The sequence below is a fragment of the Candoia aspera genome, chromosome 2 (genome assembly GCF_035149785.1).
Source record: "Candoia aspera isolate rCanAsp1 chromosome 2, rCanAsp1.hap2, whole genome shotgun sequence".
Classification (NCBI taxonomy): Eukaryota; Metazoa; Chordata; class Lepidosauria; order Squamata; family Boidae; genus Candoia; species Candoia aspera.
Genome location: NC_086154.1, coordinates 241,643,929 through 241,670,042, shown reverse-complemented (window position 1 = coordinate 241,670,042; position 26,114 = coordinate 241,643,929). Strand labels below are relative to the sequence as shown.

The 26,114-nt window shown below is 46.3% G+C and overlaps 1 protein-coding gene across 1 annotated transcript; it reads right to left on the bottom strand.

The window, feature by feature from the left end:
- Nucleotides 1-1,469: 1,469 nt before the first annotated feature.
- Nucleotides 1,470-26,114, bottom strand: CDC20B (cell division cycle 20B). The gene is given in 6 exon segments (XM_063293161.1): nucleotides 1,470-1,582; nucleotides 3,397-3,511; nucleotides 4,383-4,486; nucleotides 4,489-4,626; nucleotides 25,266-25,376; nucleotides 26,093-26,114. Coding segments are annotated over 6 exon segments (603 nt in total).

The window sequence follows — 26,114 nt, the reverse complement described above, 5'->3', positions numbered from 1 at the left end:
CAGGCATTAAGGGAACCACAAGGTTGTTAAGCAAGTCACGCAGTTCCCAATTGATTTTGCTTGCCAGAAGCTGTCTGGGAAGGTTGAAAATGGCAATCATGTGATCACAGGGCACTGCAATGGTCAAAAACGTGAACCAGTTGCCAAGCACCCAAATTGTGATCATGCGAGTGCAGGGACTCTGTGATGCTCCTAAGTGTGAGGACCGGTCGTAAGTCAGTTTTAGCACCATCGTAAGTCCGAACATCACTAAACAAATGGTCATTAAGCAAGGACTACCTGTAGTGCCATATGATGGGCCCCTCAGTTCAGATGGCCCTCCCTCCCTCCATAGCACTGAAAGCTAGTCAGTTGCATCAGATGCAACTCTGAGGGTCAGGCACTGCAATCCACAATCCAGTACTGTAGATATTCACTATGTCCAAGAAGAGTTTGCAACCCAAAGAAAACAAAAACAGCTCTGGACTTAGGTGATCACCTGAATTAGCTCTTTTTGATGGCTGAATATTCCCTCCCTCCACCCCTTGGTTCCACATCTGTTTAATTGGACATTGAAGTAAAAATAGCACATAAAAACTTGCAGAACATTCCACATTAGAAAGGCATCACATAGTATATTATGATATTACGTGCCATATTTTTAATCCATTCTTCCTCTGGAAAGCTCAAAACAATGCAACACAGCCACCCACTAATTCCCATCCCAAGTTTACAACAGCACCGTGAGGTAGGTTAGATTGAAAGGTGATGACCGATCCAAGATAAGGTTCATGCTTGAGTGGAGTTTTGAACTAGACCCTTTCTCATATGGTTGCATATATATATGGACAATGTTCACATCACATGCTTTATCTAATCATTGAATTAACAGATTTTTTTCCTGGGTGGTACAATGTATTGAACCATAAATCAACTAACAGGCAAGGTTTACACCATGGGCATCTTTGGGGGCGGGGAATCAAAATTGGCAAGATGGTGGGCATAGCATTGAAATCAAAGCTCTGTGTGTGCCTAATGCTGGGCATGTCATGACACTGCCTGCCATCTTGCAGATTTTGATTCACCCTGCAGATTTTGCTGGCTCGCACATCATTTAAGCCAGAAAAAAAATAATCTAAGTTAACATTCAGCAAGCTTAGGACATTGTCCAAAGCAGGGCTGCAACTAGGGGGGGGGCAACTGGGGCACGTGCCCCGGGCACCATGCTGGGGGGGGTGCCAAAATAGGCGTGGAATCCGTGTTTGCCCCAGGTGACACAGACCCTAGTTGCGGCCCTGGTCCAAAGGTATCATGTAGAAAAAGCATATATGAATGTTGTCCATGGAGTGTGTGTATAGCATGCATAGCTTTCTATGTCCTATTACAATCCTTTGCAGCACCCTGTGCTACCTTATTACAAAAACCAACACAAAGATAATGCATCTTTATCAGAAGAAGCAGCCACACTTCAAAAGGTGTCACTGGCTTGCTTACACAATCCTATATTTCCAGACAGAAGCTGTGCCATCAGCTGCAGCAGTAAAAACTCTGTTTCCTTCTGGGCTCAGTGCCATATGCAAAATTCTTCCATTGTGACCTATACCTGAGAAGAAAAGGAAGGAAGAGGAGATAGACAGGTGGTCCTCGTTTAACAATTACTCGTTCAGCAACCGTTTGAACTTGTGACGGTGTTGAACGAGTTGTATTTACAATCAATCCTTGAAGTTCCAGCCATCATAGCACCCCTGTGGCCACATGATCGCAATCCAGGTGCTAGGCAACCAGCCTGGTTGGATATCTGCTGCCTTGCAGGAATGTCTTTGCCACTTTTATTTTGGTGTATTTGGCCAAAGCACTTACGGTATCTGAATTTGTTTTAAGTTTTAGCTGAACTTTCTATATTTCAATGTAATAGAAAGCTACATATTAAAGATACTTAATAGTTTGAGTGATGTTGAACCCAAAGAACTCTGACTTTCCTAAATGTATTTCATGCTCCCTCATGGCTTCAGTACTGACTGACGGATTATGTGCCACCAAGTCACCGTCGACACTTAGCGACCAGATAAATAGATTTTCTCCATGACAATCTGTCCCTAATGGCTTCAGTATACCCATTACATAATTCCAGGCTGGTTTTGATTCTTGTTCATTTAAATGGTTGCTAAAGTTTGGTACTACACAAGGCAAAAAATAGTGAAAATAAGAAAAGGGAGGAGGAGCTGGTTCTGCTCAGAAGATGGGCAGGTAAGCTGTGCTTCTAGTCCTGGGGCTCCTTAAAATACAAAGAGGGGAGGAAGGCAAAGCAGAAGCACGAATATAATGCAGCTGATGTCAGGAGTATCCACAGGCTATAGTAAAAAAAGTAAAGACGGTGGCTGTGATAGTGCCATTGAAGCTCAGCATGTTTTTTTATGTGCATCGCACACACTAAGCACATGAAAAACAGGCAAAGATTCAACTGCACTGTCACAGCTGCCATCTTGAGTTCCTTGACCACACCCTGCAGACACCACTGCAAGCCAGCCTGAATCAAGCGCAGAACTGGCGGAAGGTAGTGAAGTGTTTTCAACATGCAGCCTGTGGGCCATTGGGTTCCATATGCAATGGTACAGTGATGAGATCTGGGCTGCAAAAATCTGGATGACCTCTAGATGGCAAAAAGGAGCTAGAGTTTCCTGCATCTTTTTCTTGCCACTTAGCAGCATTCCAGATTTTTGCAGCTCAGCTGTGGTAGCCCTGGGCAATGGTTTAGCTATGGGGCAAAGTCTGGGGCCCCATAAACAAAGGCCACCCAAATGATCTCCAAGGGACCAGCAGGTAACGGAGGCAGCAGTAAACTCTGTTCTTGGGCTTGCATGGACATCCAGTTGGACTTGGGTAAGATCCTTTTTGATCTTATTTAAAAAGGAAAAAGGTTTTACTGATGTAGTAGGCATCTAGACATATACATAATTGCAGGAGTTAACTTTATTATTATTTATTTTATATAGGTATTTATCTTTTCAAGAAAATATTGTTTATTCTCAAGTAGCATACGTGATGTCCAAAGAGACCCTGAGAATAAATAAATAACCATTAAACCCAGTGTCTAAAATTACCTATTAATTAAGTACAATAAATTTGTCAGCCCTCATGAACTGAATATGCAAAATACCTTGCGATCAAGCACTGGTCCCACTCAGAAAAAAATGCTTCACATGAATGACCCTTGGGCAACATCTGCTAACAGCACTCACACAAAGTGAGAGCTCTTCCTCATTGCTCTTTTATTCCTTCTCAGACTTTAAGTTTCAAGCAGCTTCCGCTCTCCTGATATATGGAACTATTTAATAAATGGAAGAATGCCTGTAACAGGTGAACGCATTGGCCTGAAGTATGCACTGCAGAAACCTTATGCATTCACCTGAGATCCACTGTGTGCAGTTTCAGGTTGCTTCATGTTGCTTATGTTCCAGATGTGCAACTACTGATCCTTCACGCCTCCTCCAGTAGCAATGACTGCTAATTGCCATGGGTACCACCTCCTTGCCTGATGAAAGGGAAGCAGCACCAGAACCAGCAGGGTCACTTTTTAATGCAAGTTCTCTGGTCCTGAACAAATTGCTATTACCGAAAAGTTCTACAGCAACCGTCCCCAATCTGATGCCCTCTAGCTGTGTTCAAATTGTTTAAGTTGAAGTCTAGTACATCTGGAAGGCACCAAATATTATTGTATAACTATTGTATAATAGCAATTTCCAATTGGTCACTCTAGTACAAAACAGTAATGTGTATTCTGACTGAAAATAAATATTGGGGTTGCACTCAAAAAGAGCAGATACATTGTTTGGAGATGCTCCTAAAATCATCATAGTAATTGGAAGTCCAAATGACTTCCGTGGCTAGCAGTGTCTATTGCCAGTCTTAATCAATATACCATCTATCTCCTTTTCTGCACAGAGATGGCACAAATGTATAGTCACATCACTTTTAGATTACAGTAATACACCCTCTGTGTGGCTACTTTTGCACTTGGTCTGGAAACTGCAGCTGATATGGTGGCCAGGTTCCTGAGTGATGCACCTGGCCATACATCTCTGATGTAGCAACTGCAATGGCTGTCTTTAACAGCCTAAAAGTCAGATTCAAGGTTTTAGTTATGACATATGAAGTCCTAAGCAATGTGGGACCACAAAAGCTTTCAGGCAGCCCTTTTCTGTGGTGGCTCCCATGTTCTAGAACGCTCACTGTTGAAATTGAGAAGGCACCTACCACCTGTTTTAAACAGTATAAAGCAACATTATCTTGCATTTTGCTTCTGTTTTTATTGTAAACCACTTCAAGTTGCCTTGTCATAGGGAGCAATATACAAACATATAAATAAATCAAAATGTAAAAATCAGACTTCATCTTGAACCTACCTTTACTGCAGAGGAATGGTGTATGAAGGTCAATGGCCTACCCTACATTATCACACTGAGCTTATCAGGCCAGATATTCAGTAGACCATCACTAGAACCACAAGTTTACTATCTGGGGACCACCATAAGCCAGAAACACTTTGTTTGCTTTGTTGAAGCATCCCAATGTGATAATGAGCTATTTGAATATCATGGTGACACATATATCCTAGCATTGAGCCACTGTGGATAACAGCAGAGAACATCATTTATTATGAAAGAATTTTATATCCAATATCAGCCACTTATGCGCCTTTGGTAAATACCACATAGGCACAGACCAACATTAAATGAGCAATATAGAGAGATTAAATTGGCCTAGAGTCTTCCCAGTGTGTTGAATTGCAATTCCCACCATCCTGAGCCGATACATTCTCTTCTCTATATTGCCTTCCTTCTGCCATTCTGGAGCAGCATGAGAAGGAGAATGGGATACAAAATTTAGGAAAGAACTGAAAAACAGTGTCAACAGGATGAGATGAATAACAAGGAAATTCAGCACATTGGACTGGGTTCTTTTTAATCCCATAGAACAATATGTGATAACTTTTAGTTGCCTTTTAATTTGCAATGTGAAGTCTAAAACCCTGCTGGAAAATGAAACTAACATTCAGAGTTGTTGTATGAATTAATGGTACATGACTCATCTAAAGATAAGTAGAAAAATAATATCATTCGAACAAGCTTAACCTCAAATACTGCTATTTGAGGGTGCACTTCTTTGCAGACACTCTAATAACAGAAGTGCTATTTAACTATTAATAGTCTAGATCATAGATTAACACTAAACTTTAATACTAGGTAACCAGCTCAAGATTGAAACCTTTCTTGAATAACAAATACTTTGATATAATCTGCAGCAGTTTCTTTTTTTTTTAACATTATATTCAACGTAGGATGAAAAAGTCAAATTATTTTATGCTTGTAATATCAACATCCTACACTGTTTAATTTAATTAAATACATTTCTTTATTTCCAATGCTTCTATCTAAACAATAGAACGTCAATAATATTAATTAATATTGTATAAATATCATTGTATCGAAACAAGATAATGTATCAAGATTTACAACTATATAATAAAAGGGAAAAAAAGTATTCCTCAGTGGTGTGGCACCATTGTCCATCTCAGTCTCTTCTAACCTGGCATGTGACCCCTTATCCTATCTGGATACAGTAGTCCAGCAGTTCTTAAAATAAGAACAGCTTCCTAACTTCCAGTCAGCTCCTAGATCCACCACCAGATGTTTATCCATATGTTCTGGCCTTCTTTTCTCTTGCATTCCAGGACTTCCCAGCTCATAATCTTTGCTCCTCTGTTTTCACACGCTTACAATCCACATTTCTGCCATTTCTCCTTCGGGTCCCCTCCCGAATCAACTATATTATGCAACATTTTTCTTTGAATATTACTGAAAGTTCATCTGCTCCACATTCCCTTTGAGCAGAACATGTTTCCCTGTAGACTTTCTTGACCTAGATACACCCTTGTGCTAGAAAATTTTGCTAGATATGCCCTCAGTCTGACTTCTTGCTTTGAATATTGAACTTTCTCCTTGATCGTTGTATATTACCCACATACCAATTTAGAATTACCAATTACTCTTCCCCAAAGCTTCTTATATTTAAGAAAAAACATAATTAAAATAAATTCATGGGTAAGGTTTTCCCTTATTATTCCCTTATTATTCATGGGTAAGGTTTTCCCTTATTAGTAATTAGAATTACTAATTACTCTCCCCCAAAGCTTCTTATATTTAAGAAAAAACATAATTAAAATAAATTCATGGGTAAGGTTTTCCCTGCGGGGATGCGGTGGTGCTGCGGGTTAAACCGCTGAGCTGCTGAGCTTGCCTGTCCTAACAACCAGGAAACACACTGAGACAATGAACTGGTCTCTAATATTTATTACTAGTACTTAACAAGAATCCTAACAAACTGAAGAAGCGTGGGAAAAACCCAGACATATAACCCCCAAGGGTTAAGGCAGTCCCGATCTGTGTCTCTTTGAATGGCTGAACAGTTCCTCAGTGCTACGCATGCGCTTGACAGTCTGGATGGGAGCCCCCTGCTCGCCATCCTTACTCATGACATCACCCTCCCCTCCAGATTCACATTCCATTTCAGCCCCCTCCCCTCCAGAGTCTTGATAAGATGTGCTATCTGCTTGTAAAGTCCCATGGGAACTGGGCAAGGAAGGCAAATCTTCAAAGGACAACTCCTCCAAGGACGAAGCAGTGCTGCCCTCCCAATCCGATAACGCCTCCGGGCCAGGTGGCTGCTGCTGGAAAACATCTAGAGAGTTAGCAGGGTCAGCCCCCCTCCCCCCTGGGAAATGCAAGCCCGAGGTTGAGGGCTGTGGTTCCCCCACCTCCTCTGTAACTGGAGTCGAGGCTTCAGGTGGGGGCGGGGGGAAATACACACTCACAAACTCCTCAGCTTGGGCCTCTTCGGCCTGCTCAGGCGAAAGAGGAATCTCGGGTAAAATGCGAGGCTTGGGTTTGTGAGGGAAAAGCTGATGGAATCGATGAACCAATGCTGGAGCATGTACATCTCTGGCATTCTCCCACGTGTGCTCCTCCTCAGGGTACCCTTTCCAGTGTATGAAATATTGGATGCCCCTTCCCCTCCTCCTAGAGTCCAGAATTTCCTCCACTTCGTACTCTTCCTCTCCCTCCACAATTACTGGAGGTGGGGGGGGGTAGTTGTGATCGCAAGTTACTTGGGGGAGGGTCTTTGGCTAGCAAGGCTCTGTGAAACACTGGATGGACCTTCATGGATGGTGGGAGCTGTAAACGATAAGCTACTGGATTTATCTGCTGCACCACAGTGAAAGGGCCGACAAACTTAGAGTCCAATTTCTTGGAGGGTCTGGTAGAGATCAAAAACTTGGTAGAGAGCCACACTTTGTCTCCTACTGCAATCGCTGGCCCCTCCTGCCTGTGGGCATCTGCCGCTCTCTTATAAGCACTCTTTGCCCTGTTCAGCTGCTCCTTTAACAACTCCTGTGCGGCTTGTTGCTCTTTAAGAAAATCAGCTGCGGCTGGAACAGTTCCCTGCTGGGAGGAGGTGGGCAACACCTGAGGGTTAACCCCGTAGAGCGCTTGGAATGGTGACATCTGGGTAGATGACTGCACAGAGTTGTTATAAGTAAATTCTGCCATGGGCAGCAGGGCTGGCCAATTGTCTTGCCGATAAGTGGTGTAACACCTGAGATACTGCTGTAACCACTGGTTAAGTTTTTCGGCTTGCCCATTACTGGCAGGATGATGCGCTGATGACAGGTGGATCTGGACCCCTAATGACTGGAAAAGGGCCCTCCAGAACCTGGAAGTGAACTGTGGGCCTCTGTCACTCACCAAGTGATTCACCATGCCTCTATACCTAAAAACGTGGTCTATGAACAACTGCGCTGTGGCTGGTGCAGATGGGAGGTCCTTGCAAGGAATAAAATGTGCCATCTTTGTGAAAAGGTCCACCACCACCAGTATGGAAGTCAGGCCCTGGACCGGGGGTAAATCAGTGATGAAATCCATGGAGATCATATCCCAAGGCCTACTGGGGGTGGGTAGGGGTTGCAAGAGTCCTGTGGGCTTCCCTGGGAGAGGCTTGGCTCGTCTGCAGGTGTGACAAGAAGCAACGTACCCCTTAATGTCTGCAACCATCTTAGGCCACCAGTAGTCTCTCAGAGCTCTATGGAGAGTTTTGAAAACGCCTCCGTGGCCTGCCGTTTGGTGGTCATGACACAGTCTCAGTACTTCTTCCCTCAATGAAGGGGGAATATACAATCGCCCACTATGCCAGAGGATTCCTGCCTCCACATTGAATGGGGAGGCAGTGTCTTGCGGGGCCCTCTGGAGGTCATCCATCCTGGCCCTGGCATACGGGTCCTGTTGCTGCTGAGCTCTGGCTCTTGAAAATAGGTCCTCTGCTTGTCTGTCTGCTGCTAAATTCTCTGTTTGGCTCCTCCTCATCGGCTGATCAAAGTTGTGAGGTTGTAATATAGCAGCCTGTACTTCCTGGTGAGTGGGGGGTTTTGCCTGAAAGGATCGAGACAGGGCGTCTGCCAAGCAGTTTTGCGCCCCGGGCACATAAGAAATAACAAAATTGAAACGGGAGAAAAACTGGCTCCATCTGATCTGGCGTGGGGTGAGGGATCTGGTGTTCTGTAGAAGCTGTAAATTCTTGTGATCGGTGCAAACTTTCACAGGAAAGGTCGCCCCTTCTAGCCAGTGCCTCCACTCTTGGAATGCTGCTTTAATTGCCAGCAACTCTCTGTTAAAAACATCATAGTTTCTCTCTGCTGGTGAGAGTAGGCGTGAAAAAAAAGCACAAGGAAGCAATGTATTCTCTGCCTTGTTTGTATATTGCAAAAACACTGCCCCAATGGCAACATCTGAAGCATCTGAATACATTATGAATGGCTTCGTGGGGTCAGGGTGCCTTAAGAGCGGTTGGGAAGCAAAAAGCTGCTTCAATTCCTGGAACGCTGCTTGCTCCCTCTCCCCCCATATGAATTTTGAGCCTTTCTTCAAGAGCTGTGTAAATGGTCTGGTACGGTCACTGTGATTTCTTATGAAACGGCGATAAAAATTACAGAATCCTAACCATTTTTGTATATCTTTAACATTTCGGGGAGGTGGCCAAGAGAGAATTGCCTGGACCTTAGCAGGATCCATGGATATGCCTTCTGTGGATACTATATAGCCCAGGAAATGTACTTCAGTTAAATCAAAGGCACACTTCTCTAGCTTGGCGAACAGCCTGTTCTCTCTTAGTCTTTGCAAAACATTACGTACATGGGTTACGTGAGTTGTGGCATCCTCAGAGAAAATTAATATGTCATCTAGATAAACGACCATGTACTTGTCTAGTAAATCAGCAAAAACGTGATTCATAAATCTGGAAAATATGGCTCCTGCATTAGACAAGCCAAAGGGCATAACAAGGTACTCAAATTTTCCAAACCTGGTGTCGAATGCAGTCAGGTATTCGTGCCCCTCTTTCACCCGGATCAGATTGTACGCACTCCTGAGATCAAACCTGGTAAAAATGCGTGCCTTCTGTAAGCGATCTAGCAGATCCGAGATTAAGGGCAGAGGATAGGATTCTCTCTTTGTTTGTTTATTTAAAAAACTGAAGTCATGGACCACTCTCATGGGTGTCTCCTGGGTTGCAGGTGCCAACGGGTCAGGCTTCTTTGGTACGAAGAAGGTAGGAGCAGACGCTGGGGACGTAGATGGTCGGATGAACCCCTTTTGGAGATTGGAGTCCAAGTAATCCTTTAAGGTGGCTAACTCCTTGGGGGACATGGGATATTGTTTCCTTGCTGGAATCTTGGCTCCTGGTATCAACTCAATGGTGCAGTCACAGTCCCTATGGGGGGGTAGTGCTGTGGCCTCTTGTTTGCTGAAAACGTCTGCAAAATCTGCATACTTGGCTGGCAAGTGGACTCCCCCTGCTACTGTGACTGCGTTGGTTGCTGGAGAGCGTGGAGCGGCTTGAATCTTGTGGTGCTGGCATTCCTCAGCTGGGAAGGAGATTGCTCCTGTAGTCCAGTTCATCAACGGGTTGTGGATCCTCAGCCAAGGCGTGCCTAGGATTACTGGCACATTTAGCGATGCAGTAACATAAAGCTGGATCCACTCAGTGTGGTCTCCCACTGTCAGTTGCACCGGTTCTGTGAGCCTTCTAATCGGCCCTGCCTTGAGGGGCTGGCCGTCAATGGTCTCCACTTCTATGAGGCATGGTAATTCTCTGGTCGGGATGTTGCAGTCTTGTACGGTCTGCGCATCAATAAAATTAGTTGAAGCTCCAGAATCCACGAGGGCCTCTAGCTTGACCTGGTGCTCTGGGTTGACATGGATTTTTACTGGTAAGTAGTAAAAGGCTTGCCTGGAATCCTCGGAATGAGCCCTTCTCAATTGATTGATGGTCTCCCTGCTGAGCTCTTTGGAGGGAGACCAACGGAGTTTCCCTGATTGGAAACAGAGGCGGGGATGGGTCTTGTTTCAGCTGCCTGCCCTGGGGGTCTTACTAAGGCTGCTTGGTCTCTCGCTGGGCAAGCTCTCACCATGTGCCCCTGGGCTCCGCAGTAGAAACACAGGGCTCTCTCTCTCCTTCTCTGCCTCTCAGTCTCGGAAATCAGTCTCCTGCTTGCCCCAATCTGCATTGGCTCCTCTTGTGCTGAGTGAGAGGCTGCTACAGAGAGAGCTGGAAATCCTGAAAATGCTCTGAGGGTCTTGCTTCTCCGGCTGCATCTGCCTAAGCTCCTCTAGCCTGGCATCTATGACCACCGATAGCTGATATAGGGCTTCTAACGTAGCTGGTGTTCCCTGGCGCACCAATTCATTCTTAATTTCCTCATCCAGCCCCTGTTTGAATTGGTCTTTTAATGCACTCTCATTCCAGTCCAGATCTCCTGCTAACAACTTGAAATCAGCAATGTAGAGTCCCACCCTCTTGTTACCTTGCTTGAGCCTCCGAATTTCCCGGCTGGCCGTGGCTTCTCTGATGGGGTCGTCAAAGTGTGCTCGGAACCCTGCCAAAAAGTTCTGGTAGTCGTTGAGAATCGGGTCGTTGTTCTCCACCATGGGAATAGCCCATTTGGCAGCTGGTCCCTTCAGCAGGCCTAGGATGAAGGTGACTCTGGTTCTGTCTGTGGGAAACTCTGCGGGTCTGCTGTCGAAGAACATAGTACACTGTGTGAGAAAGATTCTCAGCTGTCCTGCTTCTCCTCCAAATTTCTCTGGTAGACTGCCCTGGGATCTCAACATTACTGGTGGAGCTGCTGCTGCTGCTGCTGCTGCTGGTGCCGGTTGTGGGTTAATCGGAGCTGGTTGTTGTAACTGCTGTAGCATGGCAGCTTGTAATGTGTTGATCTGGAGATCTACTTGTTGCTGGTGTTGTTGTAGGGCTGCTGCCAATTGCTGGATGGCGAGTCGCATTTCTTGGTTTTCTGAAGACATTTCTAAACGTATCTCCTTAATTGCTTGTTCCTCCCTCTTTCGATGGGAGTATGAGTTTGTTAGGATTGATGTCCTAACAACCAGGAAACACACTGAGACAATGAACTGGTCTCTAATATTTATTACTAGTACTTAACAAGAATCCTAACAAACTGAAGAAGCGTGGGAAAAACCCAGACATATAACCCCCAAGGGTTAAGGCGGTCCCGATCTGTGTCTCTTTGAATGGCTGAACAGTTCCTCAGTGCTACGCATGCGCTTGACAGTCTGGATGGGAGCCCCCTGCTCGCCATCCTTACTCATGACGTTGCCGATCGGAAGGTCAGCGGTTCGAATCCGCGTGACGAGGTGAACTCCTGTTGCTAGTCCCAGCTCCTGTCAACCTAGCAGTTCGAAAACATGCAAATGTGAGTAGATTAATAGGTACCGCTTCGGCGGGCAGGTAACGGCGTTCCGTGTAGTCATGCCGGCCACATGACCACGGAAGTGTCTACAGACAAACGCCGGCTCTTTGGCTTTGAAATGGAGATGAGCGCTGCCCCCTAGAGTCAGACACGACTGGACTGAAAGTCAAGGGAAACCTTTACCTTTACCTAAGGTTTTCCCTACTGATCCCTTTTAAGAGGCCGCAACTGATAATGCTTGGTTTTCTGTGAATTTTAAAATGTACACAGACTGTTTCAAAGTCTAGAACGGAAGCTTTACATCAAAGAAAAACTGGTCTTCCACAAACTGCCACAAGTGAGGGAAATATGGAAGAAAATGGAAAACTGGTTTGAATCCGAAATTATAGACTAAGAACATTGTCCGTGATAGAGTATGCACTAATAAATATTTGCAATACATAACTTCCTAATAAGGAAAGGAATAATGATACTGAAAAGGCAATAGTTTAGGAATTTAAATGACATGACTTAGCTGTGGTATTAGTGATATCACAGATTCAGAGGTGGTTATAAACAGTGGTTCAAGTCACTTAAAGACATTGTTTTGGATCCTGAGGCAAATGAATAAAAGAAAGCTCACATTAAGGATATACACCTATCTCTCTCCCCCCTCCCCCAATTTCCAAAAGTTAGTTATCTTGGGTGGGAAACCATCATGGAATTCCAGTGATGCAAATTAAACTAAGAAGTGGGAAAAAACCATCTTGGGAGAAAACAGTTGCAAGCCACTCCCACTGCTAAGCAAACTACAGGAACATGTAAATGAAGTCACATGGAGTCAGGTCCAGCAGACTGTCCTTTTTAGCTGCATCCTACCAAAACCCTCATGGAGAGTTAAGATCCCTCTTGTGGGAGGCTGCTGGGGAGAGAGAATCTCCCCAAATCAAGTAAAGCTTTCATGAATTCCAGCAATCTAATAGTCCTGTTCTTCCTTTTCTCTTAAAAACAAGGAATAGAAATACCCTATTTCAACCAGAATCTCAAAATAAAATATGCATCTCAAAGAGCTCTGAGAATATCTATGATTTGTAGGATGCATTATATATCAGAATATGAAACTTGTGGTTTCCTCATGAGTTGCTATGTTTGTTTTTTCATGCAGTTCCTGTCATGCGCTGCCTGCCTCTGAATAATACTCAGACACTGGCTTGAGGGATCAGGCTCTGGTTTATTCACAGCGCAGTTACAGCGTCGGAAGAAAAAAGCTGAGAGTGACAGGAGCGCGCCGGTGCGGGGTTTAAATACCCCGCGCCGGTCAGCGCCCCCTCACTCGCGGTCACGTCACCCCCCTTTGTCCAATACGTTGCCCTGCCGGTGGGTGAGGGGTTGTGAGGCCCCGCTGGCGTTCCGGGATCGCCCATCATCGGGTTTTCTATTCATCCGGTGATTGCTGTCAGCTGGGCGATCCCCGTTGTATTGGCGCTGATGGCTCGGGTGTGCTCCGTGATCCGTTTAGTTATTGTTTGTTGGCCGTTAGTCGTTGTGAGTTGATGGCTACTTATCTTGAGCCCCTTCTCCTGTTTCCTTGCTATTGTCATGTGTGCCATTGCGCTGATGACTTCAGCTCAACGGCACTCATGACATACTGCCCCCTGTCCGAATAGTGCTCCCCCCCGGTTTTTTTTTTTTTTTTTTTGGTGGAGCTGTCAAAACGGCACTTACTTTTTTTTTTTTTTCTCAAAATTCCCGCCGGAGTAGTTGTCGCCCCTCCCTTTGCTCCTCCCTCTACCACGTGCCTTCCCAGGGTGTGTCCATGGTGCGCATGCCCGGGTCACGTCCTGGCGTGCGCATGCTCCAGCCACACCCTGTTTGTTTGGCTCAGTTCGGCGAGGAGAGAGGCGTGGCTGGTCGGGTGCTTATCAGCTCCAGGTAGGGCCCTTCTTTTTTTCCATTTAAAGTGCGTCGCCTTTGTTATATCTCCTGGGCGTTGCCCCCAGGTTGCCCTGTTGACTTGCTTGCCACTCCCCCGCGGCCGGGGGGCGGGGGGAGGGTGCTGGCGAACGCTTGTCACCACCTCGTGGGCCCGGGGCGGGGGGAGGGAGTCCCGGGGGGGGAGGTCCACCCAAGTCGCGGGCTTGGGGGGGCCCTTTCCCTTGGGGCACGGGAGGCGGGGGGGCCTGCGGGGGGGGGGGTTTGCAGGGGACGGCTTGCTGACCTTGGTTGTGGCTTGTCGGGGTATGCCCGGTGAAATGCTCTGGTTAGGTCAGGCGCGTTAACGTTGTGCGCCGCCACCCATTCCGGGTGGGGGAAGTGTTTCCACCTGACCAGATAGTGTAGAGTTCCTCGTTGCTTGCGGGAGTCGAGTATGTCCCTTATCTCGAAGTGGTGTTGCCCGTCGATCATCACCGGTGAGGGCTGTGGCATGCTTGGGTGCCATCGAGAGGTGGTTGCCGGTTTCAGGAGGCTGGTGTGGAACACCGGGTGGAGTCTCCGTAGGTTGTGTGGCAGGTCCAAGCGTATTGCTACCGGGTTCACTATTTGGGTGACTCGGAACGGCCCGATGTACTTAGGCCCCAGTTTTTTCGAGGGTTGGGTTGACTTTAGGAACTTGGTGGATAGGTAGGCCATATCCCCCGCTTGGAACGTCGGTTGTTGGCGCCGGTGCTTGTTGGCCTGCTCTTTGTAGGCTGCCTGTGCATCCTTCAGCGCCGCCGTGATTATTGGCCATGATTCCGCGATCTTCCGTCCCCAGTCGCTAGCGTCCACCTGGGGTTCCGGGGGTTGAGGTAGCTCCGGTATGGGGACGAAGTCGCGCCCCGAGACTACTTCGAACGGAGTTTTCCCCGTGCTCGTGTGGACGGCGTTGTTGTATGCGACTTCGGCGAACGGGAGCAGTTCAGCCCAGTCGTCTTGGTGATAGTTAGTATATGAGCGTATGAATTGCTCTAAGGTGGCATTAAGAACCTCTGTGGCTCCGTCCGTCTGGGGGTGCCAGGCCGTAGATAGGGCCTGTTGGGTCCCCGTCAGCTTTAGGAAGGCCCGCCAGAATTTGGAGGTGAACTGTGTGCCCCTGTCGGTCACCACACGTGCGGGACATCCGTGTAGCCTGTACACGTGGATGAGGAAGAGTTTGGCTAGCTGTTGTGCGGATGGGACCGACGTGCAGGGGATGAAGTGGGCCTGCTTTGAGAAGTAGTCCTTCACCACCCAAATGGCCGTTTTCTTCTGGCTGGGTGGGAGGTCCACTATAAAATCCATAGAGATTTCCTCCCATGGGCGGGAGGGTTCTGCCACCCATTGTAATAGCCCCGCGGGTTTGCCTGGTGCCCGTTTGGCCCTAGCGCACGTTGGGCAGGACGCCACGTATGCTTTTACGTCTCGCCTGAGCGCGGGCCACCAGAATTGACGCCGTGTTAGGTGTAGGGTCTTGAGGAACCCAAAGTGTCCCGCTTGTTTGGCGTCGTGTGACCTATGCAAGATCGCCTGGCGTTGCGAGTCCGGGACGTAGATTCTGCCTTCCCCCCATGCTAGGTCCTGTGCCATCGTTACCTTGTCGGGGTTTGCCAGGAACCAGGGGTCGGTTTTGAGGGCGGCGGCGAGGTCCGTGCGCATTCCCCCTGGTAGTTGCGGTTGGCTTCTTCCGGTCGCCGGTTGTCCCGCCGTCGGCTGCGCCGTAGAGTCGAGCTGCCTCCGAGCGCCGCTTCGGGTGGTCACGGCCATCCCCAGTTGCGAGGCGGATAGGACCGTCCCAATGGTGTCTGGGGCAGGCTCTTCGTCTTGGGGCAGTCGGGAGAGGGCGTCGGCCAGGAAGTTCTTTTTGCCCGGCATGAACTTCAGCTGGAAATTAAAGCGGCTGAAGAATTGGGCCCATCGGACCTGTTTTGGGCTAAGGCGTCTGGGCGTTCGTAGGGCCTCGAGGTTCCGGTGGTCGGTCCAGACCTCGAATGGTTGGGTGGCTCCCTCGAGTAGGTGTCGCCATGTCTCTAGCGCTGATTTCACCGCGAAGGCTTCTTTCTCCCAGACGTGCCATCGCCTTTCTGTCTCGGAGAACTTCCTTGACAGGTAGGCGCATGGTTTCAGGAGCCCCGTGGGGTCTTTCTGTAGCAGGATGGCCCCCAGGGAGAAGTCTGAGGCGTCGGCTTGGACCACGAACGGCCGTTCTGGGTCCGGGTGCGCGAGGATTGGCTCCGTAGTGAACAGCGCTTTCAGCTTGTTGAATGCAGCCTGGCACGCGGGAGTCCAATTCAGCACTGTGCCCAGGTTCTTGGCGCGTCGGGTGTCCCCCACCCCTTTGGTTTTGAGGAGGTCCGTTAGGGGGAGGGCTATCTCTGCGAACCCCCGGGCGAATGACCTGTAAAAATTCGCGAATCCGAGGAAGCTCTGTAGTTGGCGTCTGTTGCGGGGGCGCTCCCAGTTTAGCACCGCCTCGACTTTTGCGGGGTCCATTTCTATGCCGTCCCCGGAGATTCGGTACCCCAGGTAGTCTAGGCGCGCTTTGTGAAACTCGCACTTTGTCGGCTTGGCATAGAGCTGCGCCCTTCTGAGCTTGTCGAGGACTTGCCTGACTAGGGTCACATGTTCCTCGTGCGTTTTTGTGTAAATAAGGACGTCGTCGATGTAGACCAGGACCCCTTTGAACAGATGTTCATGCAGTACCTCATTGATGAGCTGCATGAACACCCCAGGGGCCCCCGCGAGTCCGAAGGGCAGTACTTTGTACTGGAAGGCGCCTAGGGGGCAGTTGAACGCAGTCTTCCATTCGTCCCCCTCCCTGATTCGGATGCGATAGTACGCCTCGCGAAGGTCCAGTTTGGAAAAGACTTTGCCCGTGGACAGGTGGGCGAGCATGTCCTTCACCAGGGGTAAGGGGTATTTGTTGGACAGGGAAGCCGCGTTTAGGCCCCGGTAGTTGGTGCAGAGCCGTAGGGTGCCGTCTTTCTTCTCATGCTGGCTCTATGAATCCCCTGTCTAGGTTTTTATCGATGAACTCCCGGAGGGTTGCCATCTCCTTCGGGGTCATCGAGTAGATCTTTGGTCTAGGTAAGGGGACGTCGGGCAGTAGGTCGATCCGGCAATCCGTCTTGCGGTGGGGGGGTAGTTGGTCAGCTTCTGCCTCTCCGAAGACCTCGGAGAAGTCGGCGTATTGTTCCGGTAGGTCTGCTGTGGTAGCGGCGTTGTCTTGTGTAGTCGCCTCCGCTCGTCCTACAGTGGGGTTGGTTCTGCCCGCTGGAACTGGTGCTCGATACTCGCCGTCGCCAAATGTGAAGGTGCGGGTCTCCCAGTTGATGCGCGGGTTGTTTGTCGCGAGCCATGGCATCCCCAGGACTGCAATGGGCCGTCCGATGTGAGTGACGACGAACGATGTGCGTTCGGTGTGAGTGCCCATTTGCAGGGTGACCGGCTCGGTTTGCAGCGTGGCTGGTTTCCCTCCCGCTGTGGAGCCGTCCAGCTGGTGGAATGCCAGCGGCGTGGGGAGGGGGAAGCAGCAGAGGTCGAGTTTGGCGACTAGGTCGGGGTGGATGAGGTTTTTTGAGCACCCCGAGTCCACTAGTGCCACGGCCGTGGTGGCTCCGTTGCCGGCAGAGAGTTTGATTGCCGCCATTATTACGGGGCTTTCGTCGTTCCGTCGAGGTGGTCCGCGCTGCTGTCCCACCGCCTGCCTCGCAACGCGTTTCAGGGCAGGCGGGGAGCTTTTCCCGCCGGCTGGTCGGGGTCTACGTTATCGTCTTCCCCCCAGTAGGCGTCCCAGCCTTCCTCTGGTGTCGCTGTGGCCACGGTCATTCGGCGGTGAGGGGGCGGCCCCAGGTTGGGTGGTTTGGGGCTAATTTTCGGGGTGGGTTTAGGCGCACTGGTCGGCGGTCGGTTGGCGAAGCAATCCACCGTCTTGTGCCCTAATTTGCCACACTTCCCGCAGGGCTCCCGATTGAATTTCTTTTTTGGGTATATGGGGCCGGCCATCCCCACGTGTGGTGCGGGTACCTTTTTTCCGGCATAGTTTGTGTCTTCCGTGGTTGTCATGAGGAAGGTGCGGTGCGCGTGTTCGGCTTTCCCCGCGAGGTGGATCCACCCGTGTAGCGTTTCTGGGTCGTCGCAGTAGAGGGCCCATTGGAGAACGTCGCGATTGAGCCCCCTTTTGAACATTTCCAGCAGGGTGGTCTCGGACCAGTCGCTGACCTTCCCCGCGAGGGCTTTGAACTCCAGGGCGTAGTCAGGGACCGTGCGTGTGCCCTGTTTAAGTCTTTGGAGTGCGCTTTTCGCCCTTACTTTGGCTAGGGGGTCTTCGAAGTAGTTTTTCATCTTATTGATGAAGGCAGGGAAGGTGGCGAGGGCGGGGGAGCTGGACTCGTACAGTTGGACGTACCAGTCTGCCGCCCTGTCTTGTAGTTTGATCGCCACGGCGGCGATCTTGTCGGCTTTGGAGTCGTAGGAGTGTCCGTGCCTCCCCATGAACTCCCTGGCGTTCGTTACGAAGAACGAGAGTTTCGTGGGGTTCCCATCGAAGAAGATGGGGAAGTCCTTTGGGGCCCGGGCGTTTTGCGCGGCCCTGCCTCTCGCTTCCCGGTCTGTGGTGTCGTCCGCCTGTGCCGTCTGCTGACCCTCCGCTGGCCCGTGGGGGTTCGGTGCTTCGCTCGGGGTGTGGGCCTGCGCGGGGACGTCGTTGGGTGGCGCGGGGGGCATAAGCGACTGGAGCATGGTCCGGAGTTCCGTCAGTTGAGCCCGCATGGCCGCGAGTTCAGCTCGTGCCTCCTTGTCCACAGTCCGCGCCGCCGCTGGGGCCGGTTCCGTTGGTGCGTCAGTGGGGGTGGGTGGCCGGCGGGGTTCGTCCTCCCTCTGCCGCTGGTCTGCTTCCTCCGCCGTCTGCTGGGTGTCTCCATCGTCCTCCTCCGTGTTGACCGCCGTTGGGCTGTCGCTCCACGCCCGTTGCTGGGGTGCGATGTGGGGCGCGGGGTCCTCCGCTGGTTTCGGAAGGCATGCTGCTCCCTCCCGCGGTCGGGTTGCCTCCGTCGCCATCTCCCCTTGGGGTTGGAGCTGAGGCTCGGGTCGGGTGGGGTGGGCGTCCATGGCTCCGGGAGTCCGCGGTGCCTCTGGCCTTGGTCGGTCCTCCTCTGTCTCTTGCCGCGCGGCTCGCCCTCCTTGCCCGCGTCGCTCCGGCTTCATCTTGCTGGTCTTCTCGCCGTCTATTCCTCCCGCGGCTCGTTGTCGTCCGGTGGGGCTCGGCGAGGCTGAGTTTATGACTCTCAGCTTTATGTCATGCGCTGCCTGCCTCTGAATAATACTCAGACACTGGCTTGAGGGATCAGGCTCTGGTTTATTCACAGCGCAGTTACAGCGTCGGAAGAAAAAAGCTGAGAGTGACAGGAGCGCGCCGGTGCGGGGTTTAAATACCCCGCGCCGGTCAGCGCCCCCTCACTCGCGGTCACGTCACCCCCCTTTGTCCAATACGTTGCCCTGCCGGTGGGTGAGGGGTTGTGAGGCCCCGCTGGCGTTCCGGGATCGCCCATCATCGGGTTTTCTATTCATCCGGTGATTGCTGTCAGCTGGGCGATCCCCGTTGTATTGGCGCTGATGGCTCGGGTGTGCTCCGTGATCCGTTTAGTTATTGTTTGTTGGCCGTTAGTCGTTGTGAGTTGATGGCTACTTATCTTGAGCCCCTTCTCCTGTTTCCTTGCTATTGTCATGTGTGCCATTGCGCTGATGACTTCAGCTCAACGGCACTCATGACAGTTCCCTACACCATCTATGGCTGTTACATACATTTTAACCATGCCTCTCTTAAGACAGAAGATATAAACATTTCAGTCTTCACAATTATATTTTAGGATATTTAATACCAATTTAGAGTAGTCATTGCGTAAAGCAGTGATGTGAAACCTAGTTTCTGGGTCCAGTGTTGAACAGTCTTTCGTGTCAGCTGAAATGCCAGGAACATTGCAATGATTCTTGCTTCCATCCTTGCAACCTGAGGATATATAGTATGTTCAGAGGATAACCAAACCATTCTATTGTTAAAGATGTACAATAAAATTTTCTTAAATGTTCTATGCTCTTAAGATGATAATTTATATCCCAAAGGAAGATCCAAGAGAAGCCCATACAGCAAAGAGATAACCCAATTTTACATGTCAGCTATGACTGTGAGGAATACTCACATCATAAGCAAACCATCCAGCATCTCATTGGCTTTCAGTGCTCCAGTTCGCTAGAATCGAAGTCGTGCTACAGAGGTGTAGTAATACCGAAAGCAATAAGGACATGCCAGGGAAAGCAAATTTAGCAATCCTACTTGCATGTGCTCATCTCCATAGATCCCAGCTAAAGAGGGTAAGGCTATCAATAGCTAACTACCAGTCATGAATGCTTTGTATTATTTCCAAGAGCAAAGAGATTCCAATACTCGGCATCAGTTGCTTACAGAATATGCAACTGGTGGATGGCACTGTGTTTGTGTCCTGCTTAAAGGCTTCAACAGACATCTTGCTTGACACTGGGAAAACAGAATGGTGGAGTTTTGATAAAATACAACACAACTCTTATTATGATTCATACATATATGTACAGCTAATACCTCAATTTAAATGAAACAAGAAGTCATTGTTGAGGAAGATATTCCTATAAGGTCTGTCTTTCATCCTGGCATAGCAGCCTTCCACAACCTGATGCTCTTCAGCAGTGTTCTTAACCAACACAGTTGCAAGCCGTGTGGATTCTGGAAAATTGTACTCAAAACACACTTGAAGGGCACCAATTTGGGGAAATCAGTGCTACAGTAATAAAGTTACAACTTTTCCTACAATCGTTACCTTTAAAATTCAACAAGGAAACAAATAAATGTTTTACATGGGCAAGATATTTATGGAGTAAACACTGTTTTTCAAACTGAGGGAACTGTATCTTACAACCTCCTTCACCCTAAAGTGCCAGTGTTACTGAGTGCTAGTCCCTGTTGGTTAACTGACAGGAAAATAACTTCTAATTGGAACCTTTATGTGGCATTTGATGCTTGTTAAGCTGATGGTCTGTTGAATTTGGAGGTGGGAGTAATGAGGACCAATGCCTCTCTTCCAAACTAAAATTTGATAACACAGTTTGACTTTCCTGACACTTTATCTCCCCAACTTTTAGGGGTGCTTATAGAACCTTTGTGGATCTCCAGATGCTTCTTGGAAGTCCAGAAATATATATACAGGGCAGTAAGAATTTAAGGCAAGTATTATTTTCATTATCTGCCCAATGAACTCTTCTAACAGGTTGGCTATATATACAAGAAATGTTAGCTGCAGCAAATGATATTCATAGTTAAGCCAAATATTTATTTTAATTCAGATAATTAATGTTTTTGCAATGCCATTAAGTTGGAGCTTCAGGAAACTTTCTGTTCTTCTATCCATGGTTTCCATTTTTGCAATGTCATTTACTATAAAGTTTTTGAACATTTTTTTCTTCCTGAAAATGCTTTCCATATTTGCAAAACCAATTCATCTTGTCTACAGGGTGTTTTTTTAAGTAAACTCTGTAACCACAGGAACCATGAAGACGTAAACCACTTCACTGAAGAGATGATGCTGTTGGTTTTAGTTCCCATGTATCATTTCAAGAAATGGCTTCTCACATCACACCACTTTTTGTGCCCTGATCTACACAACAATCTGGATACATGACAAAGGAGATCATGACTCACTGAAAAAAGATCTAAGAAACTCGGTACAAAAGGTCATGTTGTGGCACTTGGTTGGTTATTACTATGACTAATATTCTAAGTATAATTATTTAAGGAGATGTTAGATTATATTTCTCAACCTGATGTTGACTTAAGTCCTAGTACTGACACCTAGCATAGCCAAACATCAAGTGTTTTTTTTAAATTGTGAACTGACATAGTATAAGACAACCTTGCCCAATCTTAATGCAGTCTACTTCTATGATCAACTCCCTAAACTTCAGCAGTGGCCATGCTAGCTGGGAAATTCTGGGAGCTGTAGCACATTCAAGTGGGAGAAAGCATATTAGGAGTTAAAGTTGGTATAAGGTTTACTGCCAAATGGGCGCATATCATTAACCTTCAAAAGAAGGTGCCCCATGCCTTTCCAAAGGCACTTGTCTTTCTCACAGAACTTGATGTTTCCTCTGCTTGATGGGCAACCCCTATTTTCTTCAATGATCAACGTCTGTAAGATACAGGAAAGAATGTAGCTGTGAACTTGTCACTCTGAAAGAATAAGCTGAAGCATCTCTCCAAGCATGTAGTGGAAAGGTCATAGTATAAGGTTGTCTTATACTATGTCAGCCCCACAATCGATTCTTGGTTTCTCCACCTAAAAGAGTCAGGTAACTAGGGGCAAGAAAGGCAACCATCTCTTTTAAATATTGTGATCATGCTAGTTCATGAATTACATGAACTGAAGTCTCACCCCTAGGAAGGCAGTTTCAGATATTCTGTAGCTGTTCCTCCTAGCAGCAACCCCTAGAAGTTCCTTAGTGGACTTCCAGTTCATATGTATTAGAAAAGAGTTTGAGAGTCTGTGCTTATGAAATTATTTACTATTAAACGTAATATTATCAGAACTATTTATCTGCATACCTGGTTCCTTGTTTTACTTCTTTCATACAAATGAGTGGTATTAGTAAATGTTAAGGGCTCACTGACAGAAGCTTCAAGACATAACTTAGAAGACGCTGAAAGGCAGAAGACACTGAGACATAGCTATACAACCCTTGTATGTTATATGCTGTAACAATTCAACCTATTAATAATTGATTCATTGTCTGAGTATGGATCCTTTTGTAGCCAAAACATTAATCATCCATACACAAGATGAAGGTATCAACAGGCTTGTGAAAGCCTGAAGGTTTGCAAAAAACAATTTTGTGAGGAGTGAGCATGCTCAGTGGCCAACCATGCAAGGCAGGCTCAAAAAAATAGAGGTAAGGGGGAAATAGAATGAATCCATTAAACAAACCAACTCTCTTGAGAATATGCCAGGCCATTAGCTAAAGCACCAACATTTATTTCTCTGACCAATGACCCAGCAGTCACTCATCCATCTTCTCTTGCATTCCTGGGGAGAACTAGAATCCCACGTGCAATGGTAGGCAGGAGAATGCACAGGCAGAATGCCCCAAAAACAGAAGAAACAATGGCCAGTTCTTCCCAGAATCCCTCTGAGGTTTTGCAAATCTGGCATGCCTAGTGCCCCGGAGTTCAGTATTCATTAAAGCAACCTTCTCCATAGCTCCACTCACAGTTTCCATGCCAAATAATGCACTTTTTTTTTATATAGTAAATTTATTAAACATTACAATTAAAAAGATAAAAACTAATACAAACTAATACAAACTAAAAAAGAATAGAATAAAAGAAAAAATAGAAAGTACAGAAAAGAAAAAATAGAAAAATAGAAAAGGAAGAAGCAAATAGAATATAGTAAAGAAAAAGAAAAGAATAAAGAAATGATTTCCCTCTTCATCACAAGTCTAAACAGTTTTAGTAACTTATCACCTTCTCTTTAAAATAGAACAAATGATCTCTTCTTCACATATCCCATCTGTTATCTAAAAACAAATCCTTAAAGCCTTGTCATTTCAGTCCTGATGTCAGCAAAAGTCCATTAAAGGTTACCAGAGATAACAACATATCTATTTTAAACTTGATCAAATAAATCAACTTTATATTCCTTCCTTTTAATTTTAACAATCTTGATCTTTAATCCCTTCAAATAATGTCCTAGAACTTGATTTCTTTTCATTGGTCTCTTCTCACAAAATTCTTCAAAACTTTAACAAGTCTCTTTTGTAAATCCAATATAGGAAAGTTATTCAGATCACTCTTTGGGTTTGTTATTTGTATAACCCTTTTAATTATTAAAACATCAACTGTTTTCATTTGTATATCTAGTTTAACAACTTTTTCCATATAATTCTTATAGTCTGTCATTTTTAAATCCGCTTTCAGATCAGTCTCAGGTTGTCTGGTAAAACTTGTTCCATTTCCATAACATCTTTTAAACTCAGTTTCTCTATAGAGGCAGACCCTCTTAAAATTAACTTCTGGGTCCTTTGTTCACAAATATCCTTCAATATGTCCAATGTTAAAATATTTTGCTTCATATTGTATTAGTAAGTAAAATTTAAGTATTCTTCTCCTTTAATTGTAATCTTGAGTTCCTTCTGGTTTCCTCTAGTATCCAACCTTCAAAATCCCATCCTAACATGTTTTTTTTAAAGAATTCAAAACCACAGCATTTTCCCATGGTAAGGATTCTTATACTTAATTTCAAAATCTTATTTCAAATTGAACTGGCCCCTAAGTCCAGTAACTTTCCAAAATCAATGTTCTAATCACCCTTTTGCTGTTTATTCCAAAAAAGTATTGAAAACTTGTATTGAAAACTTTCTTTCCCTAAGGATTGAAGGAAACTCACCCAGTGCTGTCAAACTTGTTGATCCAAAGGTTCCTAATAGCTGAAAAGCAGTTAACAAGCAATTTCTTACAGTGATTAGAGAAGAAAGTATGCAAACCCAGTGTTCTTTCAAAGGCACCAACTGTGGTTCGAGCAAGATGGCTCAATTACGAAGATTCAGTCCATTTGCCGGCTCTTCATTCCACCACAGTCATTAGTTCTCCATTTCTTCCCCAGAAGTTCTCAAATAATGCATTAGTTTTTTAGTGCCTTGTGGCTCTACTGCAATATACTGTAGTTGAAATTCTTCCTAAATTTCCAGCATGCCAATTTAACTTGTTTTTGCTACAGCAGTAAATAAGAGGGCTACCCAGCACTGATTAATTTGAGAGGTCCAACCTGGAGTTGGATAGGAAAGGCCAAAGTCTGACCAAACTGGATAGAATTACCCTGTGGCATCTGCAGATTCTTGCTGCTTTAAACAGAATAATGAAGTTGAATTAGAATAATGCAGATTTCTATGTGCATCACAATGCACACAGGAAAGGAGTGTTTCATCAATCTGCCACACATACACACACATACACACACACACACACACAACACTACTGTTTAATGCAACTGATCGTTGGGATTCTACTTATTCTATTATATAAAATGTTCCGAATTTCAACCACTCAACATCTTTCCTCCAACATCAATAGAGATTTGGTAGGCTGGTTAATTTGGTGCAGAAGTGGTCAACATCTTCGTAATCAAAAGCTGTCCATGCTTTTTAAATAGCATGTCAGGAGCTGCATTAGAAGAAGGACTTGATGGAGCTGGACAAAACTAAATTCAAGTTCTTTTCATTTGTATTTACATTTTATTTAAAAGCAACCAGTGTTCATATGATTATTCTCAGTCAAGTGTTTGTTTTCCACTTTTGTCACATCAAACGTTATCATTTAGTAACAACTTTTGAAAGCAGCCAGTGCTTCTTAATGTCTTCGCTTTGGCAGCATCTCAGCGTGTCACATACTCAGACCTGGAATGGTTGCAGTCTTCCCAAGGAGTCAGGCCTATCTTTGGACATTCCAGAAACATTTGACCTGCTTTGTTTCTGCTGCACATTTGCTGCCACCCTGTGGAAACTGGGCAACTAGCAACTGGCATTTGGGACTCCAGCTTTTAAATTACAGATAGGAAGTCTTGGCCAGAAGCTGTTTTCAACAAAACAATGACAGATTTAGAACCTGTTTTCAACAATCCAATTAACTAATTACAATAGGAAATTTATTGTAATACTTAAGAGTTTATTTTAGGCAAATGCAGTTTCAGATAGTGAAGATGCTACTTTCATGTAGATAATATTATCGTACATGGGAGGCACCATGCCTACCATTCCTATCCCAGGATTGTTTTGCTAGTACTACAATCTCTGGGTAAGTATAAAGACTGCAAGTGGGCTTCACGTGATTTAATGCAATAAAGAAAAAAATGAATTACGTACACTGTACCTAGAAAACACTACGTCAGGAAGGAGGTTATTATTTTGTTTTATTTACAGCATTTAGGTGCTAACAAAAACTATCAGGTTGATGAATAATAAATAGCACTGAAACATAATATATAAAAATAAAATTAAAATAAGAGCATTAAAACCAGGAGGGGAAGCTATAATAAAACTAGCCCAGCAGCCATCTTCAATTTTAGTATTTCACATTTTTCCAATTTCAGATTTACTGTCTTGCTTCCTCATTTTTTTTTAAAAAAAGGTCCTGAAAAAAATTCATATCCGTTCTTAGACACATATACACATTTGTGTACATAGCTTTTTAAAAAAAATATGCTTTCTGCAAATGATTTTTACCTCATGGAAGTAAAAGGATTTTAAATGCACAAGAACAATTTGTTTGTGCATTGCATCATAACATACAGAAAAGTGCAAACGTTGGCAT